Source organism: Oryzias melastigma, linkage group LG14 (assembly GCF_002922805.2).
Source record: "Oryzias melastigma strain HK-1 linkage group LG14, ASM292280v2, whole genome shotgun sequence".
Taxonomy (NCBI): domain Eukaryota; kingdom Metazoa; phylum Chordata; class Actinopteri; order Beloniformes; family Adrianichthyidae; genus Oryzias; species Oryzias melastigma.
In genome coordinates this window covers 14,650,266-14,670,200 of record NC_050525.1, presented here as the reverse complement: position 1 = coordinate 14,670,200, position 19,935 = coordinate 14,650,266, and the positions used below count along the sequence as shown (strand labels likewise).

At 37.0% G+C, this 19,935-nt stretch overlaps 1 protein-coding gene across 2 annotated transcripts in view; it reads left to right on the top strand.

Moving 5' to 3' along the window:
* The window catches only part of cblb (Cbl proto-oncogene B, E3 ubiquitin protein ligase), a 43,393-nt gene that overhangs the window by 16,608 nt on the left and 6,850 nt on the right, over window positions 1–19,935 (top strand). For both annotated transcript variants that reach the window (XM_024263496.2, XM_036215175.1), the window contains exons 4-13: window positions 3,372–3,518; window positions 3,689–3,845; window positions 5,358–5,479; window positions 7,520–7,657; window positions 8,176–8,263; window positions 10,678–10,809; window positions 14,655–14,855; window positions 15,726–15,920; window positions 16,053–16,433; window positions 16,643–16,731. In XM_024263496.2, the coding sequence (XP_024119264.1) occupies window positions 3,372–3,518; window positions 3,689–3,845; window positions 5,358–5,479; window positions 7,520–7,657; window positions 8,176–8,263; window positions 10,678–10,809; window positions 14,655–14,855; window positions 15,726–15,920; window positions 16,053–16,433; window positions 16,643–16,731 (1,650 nt within the window). The remainder of the gene's footprint in view (window positions 1–3,371; window positions 3,519–3,688; window positions 3,846–5,357; window positions 5,480–7,519; window positions 7,658–8,175; window positions 8,264–10,677; window positions 10,810–14,654; window positions 14,856–15,725; window positions 15,921–16,052; window positions 16,434–16,642; window positions 16,732–19,935) is intronic.

Sequence of the window (19,935 nt, the reverse complement as noted above, 5' to 3'; positions counted from 1 at the left end):
AGGAAAAAAGACTTAAATATTGAAGATACAAACACAATCAGTGCTGATTGAAAACTAACACCTGGTGTGATCAGTACTAAAACAAAACCAAGCACCAAAAACATACATATCCTGACTGCAGAAGTCGTGGATTGACATCCATTAAAGAGCCATGTTGCATGTTTTGCAATACCATAGTTTTGTAATAGTGTCCAATGGAGACCAGTTTGATAAACAGAAGAAATACAGAACAGAAACCAGAACTGAAAATACACAGTGCTGAAAAAAACAAGTTTTCAGGATGGGTGATACGTGCAAACTTGTACAATTTCACCACAGACTTTACACTTACTTTACAAACTCGTACCTTTACTTGTTCAGCCTAAAAGAAGCTGTATAGAACTTCAGATTATGCATCCTCGAAATGACTGCTCCTGTGAATTAACATTTAAGCTGACTTCAACCAAAAATGGGTTAGTTATAAGGTACTTTTCTTTTTTTGACTACGTGAACTTGAAATAGCATTACAATTAATTATAAAATCACAGAAGTCTTCTTTTCTTGGTTAGCATTTAGCTAGCATGAGCTACAGCTGCTTTTGACTGGCTAAACTGAAGGATCTGCTTTGTTTCCCCTTCTAAAGCCTATTTGCAAATACAACATAAAAGGTCAGTCACCATTAAGTATGCCAAGTTATTTAATTTCCTTGGATTATTAGTCAGATGTTGCAACCAATGGAGCATAGTGTGGCAGTACTGCGTTTTGGGGTACCGGTACATAAGATTTGTCAAGTTTCCTCTCATCAATCTGTATTCCTGCTGGCAGAGTTGTTAAAAGATCTGGAGAGCTTCCAGGTAAACCACAGACATACTTTTGACACCAAGAAGCACAAAGTGACTAACGGACATAAACCATAAAACATGCAGTTACTAATTATCATTGTTGAAATTAAAATATCTAGCATGTGTTTCTCTCCTAATGAGGCATGCCTCACAGATTAAGTCATACAGTCCTGTTTTGGAAAAACCTTTATTAAAAAAAAAATAAATAAATAAATAAATAAAGCAGTGAGACATCTTTATCAGGCACTTGAGCTTTAGTCATCGCCAAGTGATGCCCAGAAGCTGCTGTGGAGCTGATCTCTTAAAGTGGAAGGAAAAACATTTGCCAGTGGGTGGCGGCTTCACCTAAAACTCAGTGGAGCTGTATAAGCAATCAGCATTTGCTCTTTTATGAATTATTTATGAGATGAATGTGCCACAAAGAACGAAACTGTACATCAGTGATCCTTTACTGGGTAATGTAACACATTAGCAATCGCTGATTTAGGACTTCATTTGTTCATTTCAGATGACTTTTTTGTTTGTGAACAGACAAAAAAAAAATAAATGTTGTAATATTCTGTAAGGATACAATTTATTTTTAATCTTAGGCTCTACCTTCTTTTTAAATTAAGATCTCGAAGAGAAATTCATCCAAAACAATATTAAGGAATTATATTTTGTGGAGGTAAAAAAGCTCAAAACAACAGATTTAATGCAGAGACATGTCACATTTAAAGCTTAGAAATGGGAAGGGAGGGATAAGCTGGCACCTGACATCATTGACCAGAAGGGGAAATTATACAACTTACCCTAACCAAAATCCTTACTACCTTACCTAGAAGTGTTCAGAATTGTAGAAAGAACTTTAATTTAAGCTAAAGATGGGGAAAACCATCATTTTTAGGGTCACCAGTTAAAATAAAGTGTTTTTTAAGATATGTGAGGGTACTTCCTGTTGATGTCTGCAGTCAGGTTCTCTTGTAGAAATTAGGATTTGTTCGACTCAGCTTCATTTTTATTTTATTTTATTAAACACAAGTGAATTCTGGAATAATCATATTTTTGTGAATATCTCAAAGCCAGACCAGTCTCTTCATGTCATTGTTATTTGCAGCAATCTTGACTTTTTTTTTAAGTTCTATACCTCATTTGTAATAAACAGAATTTTGTCAAACTGATATAAAAGATTAATTTATCTGCAATTTTGCCACATCCTGTAATTGAACTTTTTTTTAAGCTGCTTAAATGGGACTTTTCATCGTCACACATTGAAGTCAAATTACTGAGGGGAAATAAAAAAAAAAAAATGTAAAAACAGGAAAGCCGCATTTAAATTTGGGGTTTTGTGGGATAGTTGCTCTGTCGTGTTTAGCTCAAGACTTTTATATGATCAGACCTTTTTCCCGAAGTGCTTTCTTTCTTTAATTACAGGCCAATATAGATTTTTTTTTACCATTTTTTAACTTTTTCCGTGCATAAACAATGTCATTCATGTGCCTGTTTTCTTAATAATTTTCTCACTGAAAAAAATACTTTGTTTTGTATCTGTGTATATAAAGCAGCAAGACATTTAAGACAGTTGTTCTTATTCCTAAAAGATTTGTATATGTTTTATGAAAATCCAACTACAATTAAAAGCATTAAATTAAAATAAATGATGTAAACAAAGAAGACTTATTTCTGCCAAATACTTCGAACAGGTCCAACTCCAGTTTGTTCAAACTAGCTGTATTCTTTGGCAACCCAAAAAAGTATATAAATGCTTTATTAAGAATAAAAGGTTTAACAAAAGAACGCCTAAGAGAGTATCTTCATGTTACACTCAGAGTTGGTGTGCAGTTTGCCTGATAATACTGAAATTTTTAGGCCACATCCGTTAGCTCTGCCTTTTTCCCCGCACTCCCATGCTTTGTGCTAAAGCCTTCAGCTGGGTGTGTGTTCCCCGGAGTCACTCTGAAGTGTTAAGAAGCTCTGGTTTGATGTGAAAGTGAGTTGGAGGTGAATTCCTGCTCCCAGCAGGAAGAAAGAATCAGCAGCAGCTGACTATGGGATTCTCAAGATAATGTTGCAAAGCGAATAAAGTACTTGGCAGAGCGGCACACACGGACAGTTTAGTGTTTTATTACCAGGACGGACACTGACATGAATCCAGAAATTGTGAAATTTTGGGAGGAAAAGTAAAACTTCTGAGTAAATTTGAGTTTATTTTATAGTAAATGTATAATCTGAATAAAACAAGTGAAAAATAATGAAGTTTTCAACTTTGATCTTAACAAAATTAAGTTTTCATGTTTTGTAAAATGCTTTCTGTTTTACTGTATACATAATTTCCTCAATATATGAAAAATATGACTGACTGCTTGCGGTATTTACAGTCATTATAAGACTAGTTCTCCATGATGAACTTCTTTCATTTTTGATGGTTTGTCCTGAGGAACTTCAATGTTTCAATGTAAACTGTGTAATCTGTATTTATTCTCATTTCCATATTTAATTTGAAAAACCTTGAGAAAGTTAAGGATCTCTTAGTTTTATATATACATCAGATATTTGTTTGTGTACTTGCAGGAGGAACCTGACAAAGCTGTCACTGATCTTCAGTCACATGTTAGCTGAAATTAAAGCCATCTTTCCTGGAGGGCAGTTCCAAGGCGACACCTTCAGAATCACCAAAGCTGATGCTGCTGACTTCTGGAGAACATATTTTGGAGAAAAGTAAGTCTCTTATCGTCTTTCTTCTTTTAAGTTGTGCTTTCTGTGTGCTTTGTCTTCTCCTTTCCATTTAAGTGAGTGTTGTTTTCCTCACTCAGTGTCATAAAATCTTGTTAAATTATGCTTGATTGTGGATGAAGATATAACTGGTAATTAGTTTGGTTTTCTTGCAGGACAGTAGTGCCATGGAAAGTCTTCAGACAGTGCCTTCATGAAGTGCATCCCATCAGCTCGGGCCTGGAGGCAATGGCCCTGAAATCCACTATTGATCTCACCTGCAATGACTACATTTCTGTCTTTGAGTTCGACATCTTCACACGCCTCTTTCAGGTCGGTGAAAATATAGAAGGATGTTTTTCAAATAAATTTTTTTTTGTTTGATTTATATTATATTTTGATTTTACCTACTTGTTTTTAGAGGGTAAGAATAGGTTAGTTTCATATCGTAATTGACATTTGTATGGTGTTATTTATTAGTCAAAACTCCACGCATAAATAAGACATCTCCTCGCACATATCAAACATTCCTTGCTGATATTTCAGACTCCCGCGAGCACCTCTTTGCTCCTGCGCCCTTCTGTTTAATCCTCCTGCAAGCATACACATACATATATATATATATAAAATAGACTAATCAGTGGAAAGCCAATGCAGCTCTTTGTCACCACCCCACAATTCTCAAAAGTAATTTCCCCCTTACGCGGCGGAAAGACGCTCCGCGAGCAGAGCCCGAGCCCCCAAGACTGCACTTGACAAAATATTGTGCGCGCTCATTGAGTTTCTGCTAGCGCACACGCATCAATCGTCCCTGAAGACCAGCACTCGCAAGCGGAAGTAGACAGTCTCTCTCCCGCAATGACTTTTTGTGCTCGCTGGAGGATTAAACACGAACTTGCGGGAGCAGAGAAGCGCTCGCCTCGGTTGTGTCTGAAATGTCCGCAAGGAATGTTTGATACATTCGTGAAGATTTCTTAATTATGCTTGGAGTTTTTACAAAAAAATAACGGCATACATATGTGCCCAGATCCCTATCATTATCAGCAGGTTGAGGCATGTATTAAGAAAAAATAGGAAGTCTTAACAAAGAACCTTGTGGAACTCCACAATTTTATTTGTTGTAGAAAACCATTTGTTTAAATTGGAATCAATGTATAAAATGTGTATTTTTTAAAAAGAGTTTCTTAAACTACTCTGAAGTGATTTTATTTTACCAAATGTACATCTGAGTGAAGACAGAAGAAATTTATTTTCTGAGGTTAATCATCCAAGTAAACTCTACCAGACGTAGGATCCAACACCTGGCAAAAGGAAACTATTAAACTAAACTACATCCTAATATTTTAGGAAATCTCTGAATTTGTATGCAACACATGAGTGCACTAGAGTTTGCAAAGACAAAACAAGTAATATATAATGTTTCTATTTGCTTCTAAGTTTTGTTACAGATTTCTTTAGTTTAACATGTTACAGATGCAAGTCATTTTTTCCCGTTAAGCAGTAGAATAAACAGACTTAACCCTTGTGTCAGTAATGTTTGTTAATTCCAGCCCATGTCAAATGTTTTGGCATAAATGTAAATTCATCCCACAGCAAAGCTCGAGCCAGCTGTAAACACAGGCAAACAGAGGAGAAGCATGCTGTGAAGGAGCCAAATATCTGAATCCTTCACTTTTGTCCTCTTAAACTTTTACTCTGTGCAATTACATTAGCGAAATTTCATTAGGTTTAACCGAGTCTACATTTTATCAGTTATTTATGGCAGAGGGACATGGGGGAGCTTAGAAAATAAATGTCAAATAATGGCAGATTAGTTGAGTTTAAACATTTGTTGGTCTCTTCTAGCCGTGGGGATCAATACTGAGGAACTGGAATTTCCTGGCAGTGACACACCCAGGATACATGGCTTTCCTAACTTATGATGAAGTCAAGGCTCGACTGCAGAAGTTCATCAGCAAGCCTGGCAGGTAGTTGGATGGACTTGTTTGTGTTTTTCTGCAAAACTTTGTAAAAACTATTATCTTATCTGACCCCTTTTTCCTCTTCCAGTATTTACAATGTAGTTGATGAATTCCTTTCTGATATAGTGACTGTCTGTAATGACATTAGCTCAAATTCCTGGGAGGTTTTTCTTTATCTCAACACAGTGGTTGTGGGGTTGGATCAATCTTGAAGTCCAAGACAGAATAACCTACTGCCTGATTCTGACTCAGTTTGACTGGTTACCATAGTGATTCAGGAATAATGTTAATTTTTTTTTCACAGGCTGTTCTTATTTTCTGCAACTCTGCTGTTCTGTCAGCATATGAGAGTTTTCGTGTTTCTCTGTGTTATTGCATTAAGTGATGACTCAGCACAATATTTACCCTGGCTCTTGTGGAAATAAGAGTTCTTGTGCAAAAAGTGTTTAGTTTAAAGTCCTCTCGAACTGCAATTACACATTAGAGGTTTGTTTGGATTAAAAATCGTCGCTCGGTGGGATCTGCTCCCTGACTCACCATAAGAATGTAGGAGAGGACACTTCAACCCAAATCACTGTTCTGAATACTTTCAGCATGATTTGAAAAGTCACAGTCTTTGACTTTACACACTGATATCATGTGATACATCGAGTATTGACATTTAACCTCACAGTAATACCACAGAGAAAAACTATGGGCTTTTATTTTAATTTTATTTCTTTTAATAGTGGTTGACAGACAGTTTAGTTCATAAATGTCACCTTGTGACTCTTGTGTTATGTTACACTATAAAACTAATCCAACAGGAATGTTTAAAAAAAAATAGTCACATACATTATTTTTTTTATTCTGGAAATTTAAAAGTCAACTCCCTTCTATTTCAGACTTTATTTTCTATAGTAAAGTCTGTGATTTATGTCCTCTGCTGCAATGAAGTATTCAAGTCCTCAATCCGTCTATTTTTTAGATTGTAACTTGTGCAAAATTGTTGCTAAAATAAAGTTACAACTCATAGATTTTTTTAGATTTTGTTGTGGAAAACAGATACAAACCTAAAAATTAGCAACAAAAAATTAAAGGAAACATAGCTTCTTCTAGAAAAAGAAAGTGTGTAACTTTTTTGCCTGGTTATATTTGTCATGTCTCTTGAATTTCTTTTGCTTTTGCAAAAGAAAATGCCCACTCAAGTGTTTTTAACATGTTCTCGTAGTATTTTTCTGATCATGGAGGACATTAAAAAATGAATTTCTAAGTATTTATTTATTCAAATGGTGATGAAACAGGAGCAGATGAAAAAGTGCTGTTGGATAGTTGATGCATACAAACTGCAACAACATTAGCTCCCTGCAACACTTTGTTTGATGCAACCACCTGCAGACAAATACCGGTAGATCCATACACGTCTTTGTTTTTGTCGTCCAGTTGACTCAAAACTATATGGCTGGATGGCTCCAATATTGCTCGCCATTTTTTTAAGCACCGCTAATGTTAGCTTAAGCTTGAGAGGTGCTTTATGCTATCGAGAGAAAGAGTGGGAAAATAATAAGTGCAGGCTTACTCTGGCCCATAACTCAGACAAATTTCTAATGAGCTCCTGCTGATCTGCAGAAACTGTGTCTTGATTTTGGCTAAAAACTGCAATATAATATTTAAAAGGCCACTAGGAACGCTTTTACAATAGATCAAAGGATTTGAGTGGAACTTTAATGAAAAAAAATTAATATTTCATTTTTGTTCGTTTAAAACTCTAGTTATCTGAAATCTGGCTTTGATGACCAAACAAAACTGGTTTCCGAATGGAAATGTGAAAAGGAATCAATGTTGAATTGATTTGGTCCGAAGTGCAAATTGGATCTAAACGTGACCTTGTGAAAGCTGATTTAAATTGATTTAGAGAAACTGCAGTGACATCTAGGTCAAGTGTCACATCTTTTGTCACCAAACAATTGTCAACTTGCATCTGTATCACTGTGAAAATGTAACAGCTAACAGTTATTGTGTGTCCTGACATGTTTTGAAGTGTTGGTAAATCTGTGTTCCTCACAGTTACATCTTCAGACTGAGCTGCACACGTTTGGGTCAGTGGGCGATTGGCTACGTGACCGGCGACGGCAACATTCTGCAGACCATCCCCCACAACAAACCACTGTTTCAAGCTCTGATCGACGGCTTTCGAGAGGGCTTGTACGTAACGATTCCTTTTGTGTTTCTCTTTGTGCTTATTGATTACTTGTTTAAAATGTACACTGGGCGTTAAACAGAAGCGTTGTGTCTCTGTCACTTTTATTGGTGTTTGGAGACTGGAAAAGTGTTTTCTTGTACCAAAAAGAAAGACGGCTTTAGATTTATTTCTCGTCTGAAGCCGCGGACAAAAAGCGATGTCTTTGCGCTTGAATTTGGTTCAAGGCCATCTGCTTCTGTTATATCTGATCATCTCACAGACCCTGAGTCTGTCAGGCGTGCCTGCTTTTATTTACTGGACAGAATGCAGTCTTGTCCAGTCATTCCTCACTGTGGCTGAAAAAAAATACTGCTTTTTCTCACAAGTCCAGAAAGTAGCTGTGTTTCTAGCCAATGTTTCTGTTTTAAACAAGATATTTTATTTTTTTGTTAGTTTTAAAAACTGTCTATTTCTTTTTATCAATAAGAAATGCACATTTGATGCATCACAACAATCCATTTATTTTCGTTTGAATTCCTAGCTACTTGTTCCCTGACGGTCGCAGTTACAATCCGGACCTGACGGATTTATGTGACCCGATGCCTCATGATCACATCAAAGTGACACAGGTGGGTTTGTGTTTGAAACTTGATCTTTGCACATTACAGGGTTCCCTTGTTTATCGTGGGGGTTACGTTCTAAAAATAAATTCTGATAGATGAAACCCATGACGTAGGATTAGAGATGTTCTAAGACTATGAAAGTCCTCACTACACACTTTACTCAGACAGACATGAAAATATTTACACTTTCCTCTCATTTAAACTCTCAAGCTACGTATACACCGTGCATTTGATGCAAGTTCAAGAAACTGGGTTCTTGAGCACGTGTTTAGCCCATGGTGTTCACACTGGACAAGCAGGGAGGGACTTCTCTTCTTTTTTTTTGCTGTTTTCTAGCGCTGGTCCACCACCTACAGTTGGCACTTGATACGAAATCTCAAAACGGTGAAAATTTTGCAAATCTTGCTCTCTGCTTTTTCTTTCACAACTCTTTTCCAATATATGACAGACTTGATGTTATATAACTTTGGCCAAGCTGAAACCACAATTATTAATTCCTCCTTCACAATCATTTTTTAAATGGTTTGCTCTTCCATGAATATAACAAGACCTTTTTGATCAAAATTTGACCTGGTTTCAATGGCAGTATGTGTTCAATGGCTTCACGTTTTGTACATAGAGCCCAAAAATAGTCGTAGAAACTTCCATAGTTTTGTTTTTAAAATGATGTATTTCAAGCAATCAAAGCAATAATAATGCATGTGCAGTACAATCAACAGAGGTTTACATCCGTACAAAGATAAGTCAGATATAAGATAACTTGGCATCAAATTATAGATTGCTTGAAAGGGAGTGGAAGGAAGTGAACTTATATAATCCCACCTCGACTCCACTTTACCATTTATTTTTACATGAATTATCAATATCCGGCTCATAGCTTCTAATCAAATATTTATACCATTCCAGGACAGATTCAGGTCATTGGGAATCTTCGAGCAAAAATAAATCACATGACTAAGTAAGTAGATATAGCACTATTTCAGACTTTATCATAGCAGATGCAGATCAATAATCAAAATTTTGAAAAAACATTAAGTATGTATCACCAAGAGTAGTTTGTGTGACTTTTCATTTGAAGTGGCGCCTTAAACGTGCGTTGCAGAGGTTGGTGTGAACGTAGCTTAAAAGTTTATACCTTCACAGAAAAATAAGTGCATAATTATAGAAGGAAATCAAGGATCTGTTTGCAAACAAGCATTTATGTACTTGTGGCAAGCTAAAGGCATTCTGGACAGAAGACACAGCATGAAGGAGATTGATTGACAATCATTTACAACCAATCAAAACACAGAGCACACCACGTTGGCCATCTTAACACATATCCCAAATTTTAGTCGTAACTTCACAAGAACCTTTTTTTTCAGTTTTGATAAATGTCTTACAATAGAGGTGCTGTGCAGTTATTTGCTTGTAATTTTCCCTTTCTCATCTGTTTGTTTTTTCATGTAGCATGTTTTGGTTACAATCTCTTTTTGATGGTGTGATAAGACAAAGATTCTTCTCTTCTTTTAACTTTCGTTTTTGCTCTACAAGCTTTGTTTTTTTGGACTTTCTCATATAATCTGGGGAGACTAAAACCCAATTGACTTTACAAGTGCTAACGACTGGAATAAGACTATTAGGACATATTGCAGTCGTATGAAGGATTCATTGTTAAATGTCTGGCTTTAGTTTATTTATTTTTTTATTAAACATTTCTGTTTACTCTGCAACTTGTAAGATGATTATCGTTGTTTGAAATTCAGCAATACTCATAAAAGCGGTGGGTTTAGGTGCTGTAATCTCGGCTTGGACTCATAACTGACAACCTGCTCTTGCTGTAAACTCAACATTGACAATCTGCATTATCTTTGTCATCGACCCCAGAATATGAGAAATTTGATACATAGCCAAAAATGTGATAGAAAAGGTTTAGCTTCTGCATCTTTTCACATGGGAAAGCACTGTATTATTTCAGACTGAAGGTTACAAAATGCTATACGTCTCATAGACCTTCTCTATACCAGACAGGGGGTTGAATCTTCTTTCTCTTTAAGTGTCGCTTCCTTTGAGTTCAACAACAAAAGTGACCTTTTAATCATTGTGCATAACCTCTTTCTGCTAGAGTTTACCTTCCTGCCGAAATTGATGTAAATGTCAACTTTAATGCTTTCGACTGTGTGGGTTTTACCTTTTGTTTGCACCCACTTGCCCACATGCAGAGTTACACCTCCAAAAATATGCTGAAAAATTGTATTTATGGGGTCCAACTAAACATTTGAGTAAAAAAAAAATGCAAAAAAGCAAATTTAAATGTAGCAGAAAAACATTTGAAGCTGGCGGCATCCCATCGTTTGACTCTCAGTCAAACTAAATGTTTATGCATGAAGGGAAAAGTACAAAGATCCGATGAATAACAGGGTCTGAATGTGCCTCAACAGGAGCAGTATGAGCTGTACTGTGAAATGGGATCCACTTTCCAGCTCTGCAAGATCTGCGCCGAGAATGACAAAGATATCAAAATCGAACCCTGCGGACATCTGATGTGTACGCTGTGTCTCACGGCTTGGCAGGTAAGCTAAAAAAAAACAATAACATGAAGAGAAACTGATGGCTGTTGGCATCTCAACCCTCTTTTTTTCCTTCCTGTCTGCTTGATCAGTTTTCCTAAGATATTATTCTGATGTTATTGTCATACTGAAGGGATTTAGTGTGGATGTGCACTTCACAGCCCTGTGTGATGAAGTTATATCTGCATATGCCAGAAAAAAGTTTTCCTTGGTTATGTGGATTATTTGCATGTAATATGGACAAATTTGAAAGCTGGCATAAGTTTGACCTTAAAGTTGCACGAAACATTCGAATCTAGATGAACCAAACTGCAGCGGTGTGAATGGTTTTGACCTTCTTCCTGTATCTGTGGGGTTGTGTTTTAAACCACTTTTGAAGTATTTTCCATCATACAATTAGTTTTCAACATTTTTGCTGTCAGTTCTTTCATTTTATCTACCTATTTTGGCTTCATTTTTTAGGGGAATTTTCCATTTTCTTTTAAATTTTATTTAGAGACTTTTAAGGTGTTGTTTGGAGGTCAACTATTCGACAGGCTTGGTTAGCATGACAATTTCACAAAGGAAACATTAGAAGAGGACCAAGCTAAAGAGGAACTATACAGGAAACGTTAATATTACAGTTACAGAAGTCAGAATCAAGAGTTTACACTGCATATAGTGTTGTTTTGTGGTTTTTCACACTATATTTTAAATGTTTAGACTTGTGTGAACAGTCTACTATCCTAAAGTGCATGCACAGACGATGACTCAGCATCTCACAGCGCTCTGTGTTTGCAGAAGTAAAATGCTGCTCATCTAATTCTGTCTCCACCATTTTGGTTTTCTCCTTTGCAGAACTTTGATGTTCCTTTCGGCTTAGTGACGTCAAAGCCTTTCCCGTAATACCTTAACATGGTTTGTTGCTTTCCCACACTTAGCATAAAAGGTCTGTTTTGAAAAATCTGATTGGCGAGAGTGCATAAAGGATGGTTCTGTTTGTGTTTTGGGGTTTATGTTGTTGTTTCTTGCTGTGCCACATCAGAAGCATGGATCAGTTGAGATCTAAGTCACAAACTACCTCCAATGGTGCTCTTGACCAGCAGCATCAGGAAACTCTTAAGCTATGAGAGGAAGCCCCTGCTACCCTCTTTGAGGAAGAAAGTGAGCTAAAAAACAATTTAAATTTAGTTCTATATAATAAATAATAAAAAATTGGATAAAAAGTCGTACAGAGTAGACCATCACCATGACAGACAATGTCCTGTAAAATGGACTCCACAAATATATCCCCCAAGGCGGGACCTGTGTGGCCTCAGGTCAGTGTTTGGTCGGACAGAAGAAATCCTCCAGAGGATTTAATACTTGATATTGTCATCTTCATAAAATCTATGTCTAAAGAGGTCAGTGTCCATGCCCCTGGTCTTGCTAGCAAGGTCATTTATATCTTTGTTTTTCAGTGGAAACATACTAATTACCGGTAGGCCCTTGAAGCACCCCCTAACTGGTTTCAACTGGTCTGGAGCTCCATTAATGTAAAAATACATTCATTAATGTGTTAATAGCAACGTATAAAAGTGTAATATAGTATTGAAGTATTTAAAAAAAGCATTGATTTAGCATAAAAACCCTTCTATTATTTTCACTCTGCTCTCTGCATTGCACATTCAAGTAGACATTTTTAATGAAAAGTCTACGTAAATGCACAGTTTGGGCTTCCATATTCAAAACTCTCATGTCCACACATAGCTTCGCACATTTTTAGACTGTTTTTAGACTCTATGTACAAAATGTGCGGTCATTCAATCAATAAGTTAAACCAAATCGAACTTTGACCTATTAGGGACTCTGATCTAGTTGAGAGGTATGGATGGCGTCTCTTTTTAATTCACAGAAGTGCCAACCATTTTAAAATTGATTTTGGAGCAGAAATTGATCATTACAGTTTGTGTCCGGCCAGAAATGAAAGAAACCTTTAGAAAGATTAACACCGCTTTAGGGCTGCCACAAACGATTGTTTTAATAGTCGACTAACGACTGATTATTTTTCCCGATTAGTCGACTAATCGTGTCATGCGCAAAGTGGATGTAAAACACACATCTTAACCATCATTAACTTTAAACTAACTAAAATAAAGACAATTAAGATGATAGTTTATTAAACTTTTAATAAATCGTGCTGCCTCTGTCCTTCATTAGTTTCTGGTATTAAAACAAGATTAAATCAAATGAGGTCAGCATCTGAAACAAGAAACTATTTTTCACTAAAGATAAAGTTTTGGTCTCACTAACTCAAATATAAAAAAGAATGCTCACAATTTTGTTCAATTTTACTACACTCTGACTCCATATAATATAAAGTAACGACTAATCGACTATTAAATTAGTTGTCGACTATTTTTAATGGCAGATATACGCTAGCAAACAGTAGCAAATGAAGAAGAAGCCCCTCCCTGCTTGTCCAGTGTGAACATCATGAGCTATATGCACGTTCAAGAACCCACGTGGACATCACATTCCTGGTATTAGTCAAAGAAGTAGATAGGAAGAACAGAAAGAGAAGTAAATGGTTGGCCGCTAAGGCTGGGAGATGAAAAATCATTTATGGGTCACATGAAGACTTAAAAGTCAGATTTGGGTCACTTTAATGTGCAGTTTGAGTTTCGCCTTAAGATGGCGGTGGTCTTTGAAGCCTTCTAAAGACGATTTTCAGTTTGAGTTTATCATTTTAATTGAGGGTTTGAAGAATGTGTGTGTAGATGAGGAAACAGTGACACATCTACGGATATGAAAACAACAGATGTCTTCAGTACCTTCTTCTTAAACATTCAGTTAGCGGTAATATCAAATGAGTTCGGGCTCTCAAATCTTCTGCCCTTTGCTTCACGGATGGGAATCAGCACCGCTCGTAAAGTGATGACGCTTGAGTCATTTCCTGTTTGATGTAACCAGAAGACACCATGTCTTAGTGGGATTAGTTCTTAGCATTTTTCTCCATATCAAAGTGCTTTACTTCACAAAAGGGAACTCATGAGTCAGTGAAAGGGAACACTCCTACAGCAGAACCGGCCTCGTTTCCCTCACGCCGTCATGTCAGCGGCGGTTCCCTCTGCATGTTAGTCAGCTGAGGTGGAAAAGGCATCCTGACTCACAGCTGGTTAATGATCTGGCCTTTCCACATCCTGTTCTTTTTTTGAATGTCTGGCTTTGATCTGCACATAAAGGGGGTGAATGGGAGGGTGGCCCCCTATAGATGTTCATCTGTATCCATGCAGACACTCCTTAAAGTCATGCAGATGATTTTTTTTTTAAGTTGAGTTTGATTTAACTCCAGGAGAAAACAAAAAATGTTTGTTTGAAGTTTTATGATGATTGTTGTGAATAAATGAGTAAATAATTTAATGAAAAATAGCCACACGTTGGTTGTCCTGCATTTGTTGCTGAACATTTTTGCCTGTGACCATCGTGACGTTCTGTTCTCTTGTTTCCGTTTGGCGTCCCACTCCTTCCCTTTTCCGTACACTCTTTGTTTGGATGTTTTACAGACATGCCTGTACATCTGCTCAGAATCGGTAGGCCAATAGCTGCTGCATAAACGCTGCTTTGTTCTTTGGAGCCTTTGACCTGTGTTTGAAAGCAGCTGCCAAGTGGAGCATGAACATGTGGCCCAATGAGTGTTGTAATGTTGCCAAGCGTGATCAGCAGTGTGGGACTGCTGCTGAGAATAAAGTCAGAAGGGTTCTCGCAGCAGCAGTTTGACATTTAACTAATTTCTGATTTTCCTGCAACACAGCAAAGTTTGAGAAACGAAGTTACTGAACATCGTTTGTTTTGCACGAACTCCTCATTCCACATGAATATGTTTGCAGGAATCAGATGGCCAGGGTTGTCCCTTCTGCCGCTGTGAAATCAAAGGGACGGCACCCATTACGGTAGATCCCTTCGACCCGCGAAATGAGGGCGCCAAGTGCTTCTTTCTGGACCGACACAGCAGCCCAATGCTAGACTTTGATGATGAAGAGGACAGAGAAGACTTTTTGGTCATGAATGGACTTGCCAACATTAGAAAGGTAAAGATCCATGAACAAGAGATTTGCTTTACTGACTGCAAAAATTTATATTTTGTCCTTTAATAACCTACCAGTTATTTCTGTTAAATGATATTTCAATATTTCAGTTGTTTAATGAGGAAAAGATCGATTTAATGTGTCATAACGGTTTATGACACAGTTTAAATGTGTGAAAAAAGATTAAACGTATGATTGTCGCACATGTGGTAAGGGTATTGTAAGTGTACAGCAAAACATCTCCTGTACCTAATAATATAGGAAGGTATTAAAATATAGGTCCTGATATTTTAACATGCTGTCCATGAAAGATTTTAGTAAAAACTAGATGAAGAGTAGGCACCGATTTAGGTTTTTTACTCAAAAAATTGAAAGCGAATATCACAAAAACTTTACCGTGATAAAGAAAAATTGGTGGCAAAGAACAGGTTTGATATGAAGCTAAATAACTGTATAGAAACAGCTGTTATAATTATTATAACCAAAATTAAACCACTGTTTTGATAACAGAAACTAAAAATACATACAAAAACCAAATCAAACAGAGATATTTACAAAGGTCGTAACACAATCAAATCATTGATCTTTTTTTTTCTCAATTTTTATTGTCGAACAAGAACAATACCATTAAAAAACAAACAAACAAAAATAAACAATGCAAGTTATTCCACAAACAATCACAGGTGATATGAATGCTCAAAAAAGGGCTTTGGATGAAGCTAATAGCTTATTAAGTTCAACCCCCTTCTTTCAGCTCATACTAAATGTAAATATGGGTCTTTTTATATATATATATATATATATAGTTAGTAAACACAATGAACCAAGAAGCTTTTACCCAATAAACTCTTTTCTTATCATCCTTTATCACAGCATTGTTCAGAGCGTCAGAATTCCCCTATGGTGTCTCCAAGCTCTTCACCCGGCAGCCAACATAGGAAAATGCTCGGTGGTGAACCCATTCACAGCAGCCAGCATCTCAGCCTGCCTCCAGTGCCCCCAAGACGTGAGCTCATCCAAAAAGGGGCTCTTCGCTCCCCTTCTGCCAGTCCCATCGGCTCCCCAAAGGTTTGTTTTGTCTTCAAGAAAAATGCTTTAAAACTGTGCTTGTTTTATGCTTGGAAGTCTTTCCAAAGAAACTGAAATAGGCTTCTAAACCTAAAAGATCATTTACATTTTCATCTCTCTCTACTTTTCTAGTCTTCGCCAGGCATGTCCAGGAAGCAGGACAAGCCACTCCCTGCCCCACCTCCACCCCACAGGGACCTACCCCCACCTCCACCCCCCGACCGTCCCCTTCCTATCCTTCCCGAGGCACGCCACTCCTGGGTCCCTGGCTCTTTTTTGCTGTCCTCACCTCTCTCCTCTTCGACTGGAAAGCTGTCAGATTCCTGCCTTCCTCCCGAGAGCCGATGTGCCAAAGATGCCAACATGGCGGACGCCCACAGGGCCTTAGAACCATTCCAGCTTGGACCTGCCAGGTTGTCTCATATAAACGGAAGACCGCTCAGTTGTCCACCTGAAAACTTTGGGAGACTAAATCATCGGCTGGAGGGGCCGGGAAAATCAGAGTGTCCAAAGGTTAGGCTCAAATCAAAATGCTTCCAGTTTTTGCCCACCAAGGTTAGATGCATTTCCATTGAATTTACATTAGCATCTAAAATTTCCCCTGAAAATCCCCTCAATATGTAAACAAGTATTAATATATTTTAGCATACTTTATTTTTTTTAACTGTTTTTTGTTGTTTTCATTTAAGAAATGTTTGCTTTTTCCTTTAATGTCTCTTCAGGTCTTTGCTAACGATGTGCCAGTAGCTGATAGCGATGACATGGTTCTCTCCCAGAACTCACCACCGCACTCAGTTTATCTCAGCCAGAAGTGAGTATTTGGAGACACACAATGACATCCTGTCTTCATACTTGTGAAGTAGTTTGCATTTTGGTTGAATATTTTAATGAGTACCTTGTAAAGTCAATTTCATCCACTCAATAGAAGGCATTCAAACTACAAAGCAGCTTTCATAACATCCCAGCATGCAAAGTAAAATTGTAAGTGTCACCCTTTTGTTGGGTCACAGTTTACAGAAGCCATTTCAACATATAAAGCTTCTTTTAAGTGGTCTGTTGATTTATATAGCTTGGGTTACACATCTGTTACATTTATATGATCCACAAAAACGTTCTGCTTTTAAGGGTGTCACTTTTGTTGCTACAATTTCTCAAATCATTATTTTTTTCCAAAATAAAAGCTTAAACTTTAGCTTAACGAGAGTTGTATGTATTTCCCTACATTGTTTTTAGGAATCTGTTATGTATTTACCTCCAAACTGGATTTTTTATTTTTATTTTAACCTTCTTTATCTTTTGCTTTTGGCTCTAACTTTATGGGTGTTTTTGTATTTCCAAATGTTTTTCTCTCATGATTTGTTAAAAACCTAATAAATATTAGCAACATTTGTGCATAAACAAAGCGACGGTGGAAGCTGGTGCACAGTGCTTACTGTTCTTCTTGCTAATGAAACAAGATGCTCTTTAAATTCTGCGAAACAGTTTGACCTTATTATAAAAAAAAGGGAAAAGTATCTTCTTAAAATAGTCTTTTTGTCAGAAGCAAGACTTCCTAATTCTCCACAAAACTGTGTTTGACCTTTAAAACAACCCAAAGCAGGAACCGGCAGGTCCATTTTCACCGTGAAGTTCCTGTTTTATCAAATGTTTTGTCTTTTCAATCACTCCCTTTATCTTCCCCCGAGGGCTCAGACACAGGAAACTTGTACAAGTGAGGTCTAAAGCCTGAGGGGAATGTTCTGGTTCCTAACAGCTTTAAAGAATGATGGCTGAACATGTAATAGCCTTTTAGCAGCAGCCAGAATTAGATTAGGTGTTTGTGTGTCGGGCTGTAGTGGAAACAGGGGATACAGCTGTTGCTTAGGATGAAGCTGAAACCTATCGGGGGAGAAAGCTCTGGTTCCACTGATGTTGTGAAATGCTACAGTTTATGTTTTGTTTGCACATCCCATTAACAGAAAGACCTCTATGAGGAAATCCTTTAATACGTAATAATGCTAAAATTAATGTTTACTTCCATCATTTTCCAACTGGAATGTTTACTTTAAAAGAAGCATTAAATAGAAATTGCAAAGAAAATAATGTAAATTTGTTTAGTTGCTTAGTAATAAACCTTATCACCTTTAATGGATTCGTTAAAGACCCTCTCCACATTTTTCTGATGATAGAGGACATTTATAATGAAAAGTATTGCTATTTTTGAGTATTATTTTATTCAAATTGTGAATTAGGAGCAGACACAGAAATGCCACTTAAAAAAGGTTGAATTTGTGAAAATACGCCAGGTGGGGCCTCAAGAGCTCCTGCAACAAGGAGAGAAAGGAAGGAAGGGAGGGGGCGTTGCTCCATGCCAACACTCCCGCCTACAATATTTGCAAATTTCTGATAAACTACTGCCGCTCTGCAAGAACTATGTCCTAGAAAATGACAATTAAAAAAAAATGTTGGCTATGTAAAGGATAATGCCTGATGAAGTGTGCATTATTAGAAATGATCGCACGCCGTGGAAGCCTTCGTGGAGGACAGTTGCTTTCGCAAAGTGCGTTCATTTCTAACAATGCGCACTTCGAAGTACAAAAGAGTAGTACAAAAGAAATAAATCGATATTTACTACTTAATTGTTGCTATTTCTTCACAAAAAGCGGACTATTTGATACGTGATGTGACATGTCACGGTAACATGACTAGGCGTTGTTGAGCCGACACCGACCTCAACTGCAGCGGCAAAGTAAAGTAATATATATGCTGATCATCACAATAGGGTAAATAAAGTATCATTTCAGAGAGAACGTTTACCTCTTACCATTTGTTTTTGTCCAAATGATGAAGCAAAATTTTGTTTTAAAGAAGCCTGTGCAGTGATATTGAGCGTTTAGGCAATTTGACTGGAACTTCTTTCTTAGGTATTATCACTTTTCAATCCACACCCAGCAGCCAATCAGAATAGAGTATTCACCCGGACCATGATCATAATTAAAAGACCATTGGGACGGCTTTTGCAATAGATCAAAAGATGATCGGAGTGGTCAATACAGAACATGTATTTTTTTGGATGAGCAGCAGAGATGAATGTGTGTCAGGTCCTCATGAATCAGTCAAAACTTCCCTATTGAAATCAAAGAGCTCATTTTTGTGGTTGCTACTGCTTCCTATCCTTTGAGCATGACCCCGTCCAGTGACCAGCGTCACATTTGAAAAACCTGGAAGACTGTGCAACAGAATTATACACAAGATAAATTTTTTTGAACTAAAATATCCTTCAAACAAAAATGTGCTCAATTTCTTTTGCTAAAGTAAATATGTTCACAACACATATAAAGGCAGGACACCTTTTTGTAGTTTCATTCTCTCGAGAAAAAACAAAAAAGCTTCTTTTATTTTTTGCAGATGCTTTCTTAGCAAATGCACCTTTGTAATAGTGCAGCTTTTTGTGTGGGCTTAGTTAGTGTGAGCTGAGAGCAACAGAAACAGATTCACAGTCAATTAAATTGAGATCAGCTGTTTTCCAGAAGAAGTACATCAGATTAAGAAGAATGTCAGATGAATGAACACATCTCCTCATGTCTTTGTCACGTGGATGTTATGATCTGAGGTTACCTCAGTCAAGCAAATCTTCAATTCAGCTAAATGTTATTTTAGGAAAATAAAAATAGTGGAGTAGGCAGGTTACTCCATCGATGTGCTGATGTCTGTGGAACATATCTGAAAAATGTTGTCAATGTGAAAAGATCACCAGATTTAGGACATAAATGTCATAGGTGTTTATAAGTTTACTTACTATGTGTTGAAAAGATTGAAGAAAAAAATATATATTTTAAAGCTCTCATCAAGTGTCTGAAGTAATTGATTCAATTATATGTTCTCGGGATTACTTTATTATTTTATTTGAATACTTTTACTTGTATTTAATGTTTTGACAGTATGAGTTATTTTATCTTAGTACACTATGGGCTTTAAATTCAGTTCCAAAACTTGAAAGGTTTTTCAAAAGTCTTAACTTCAACTTGTAAAAAGT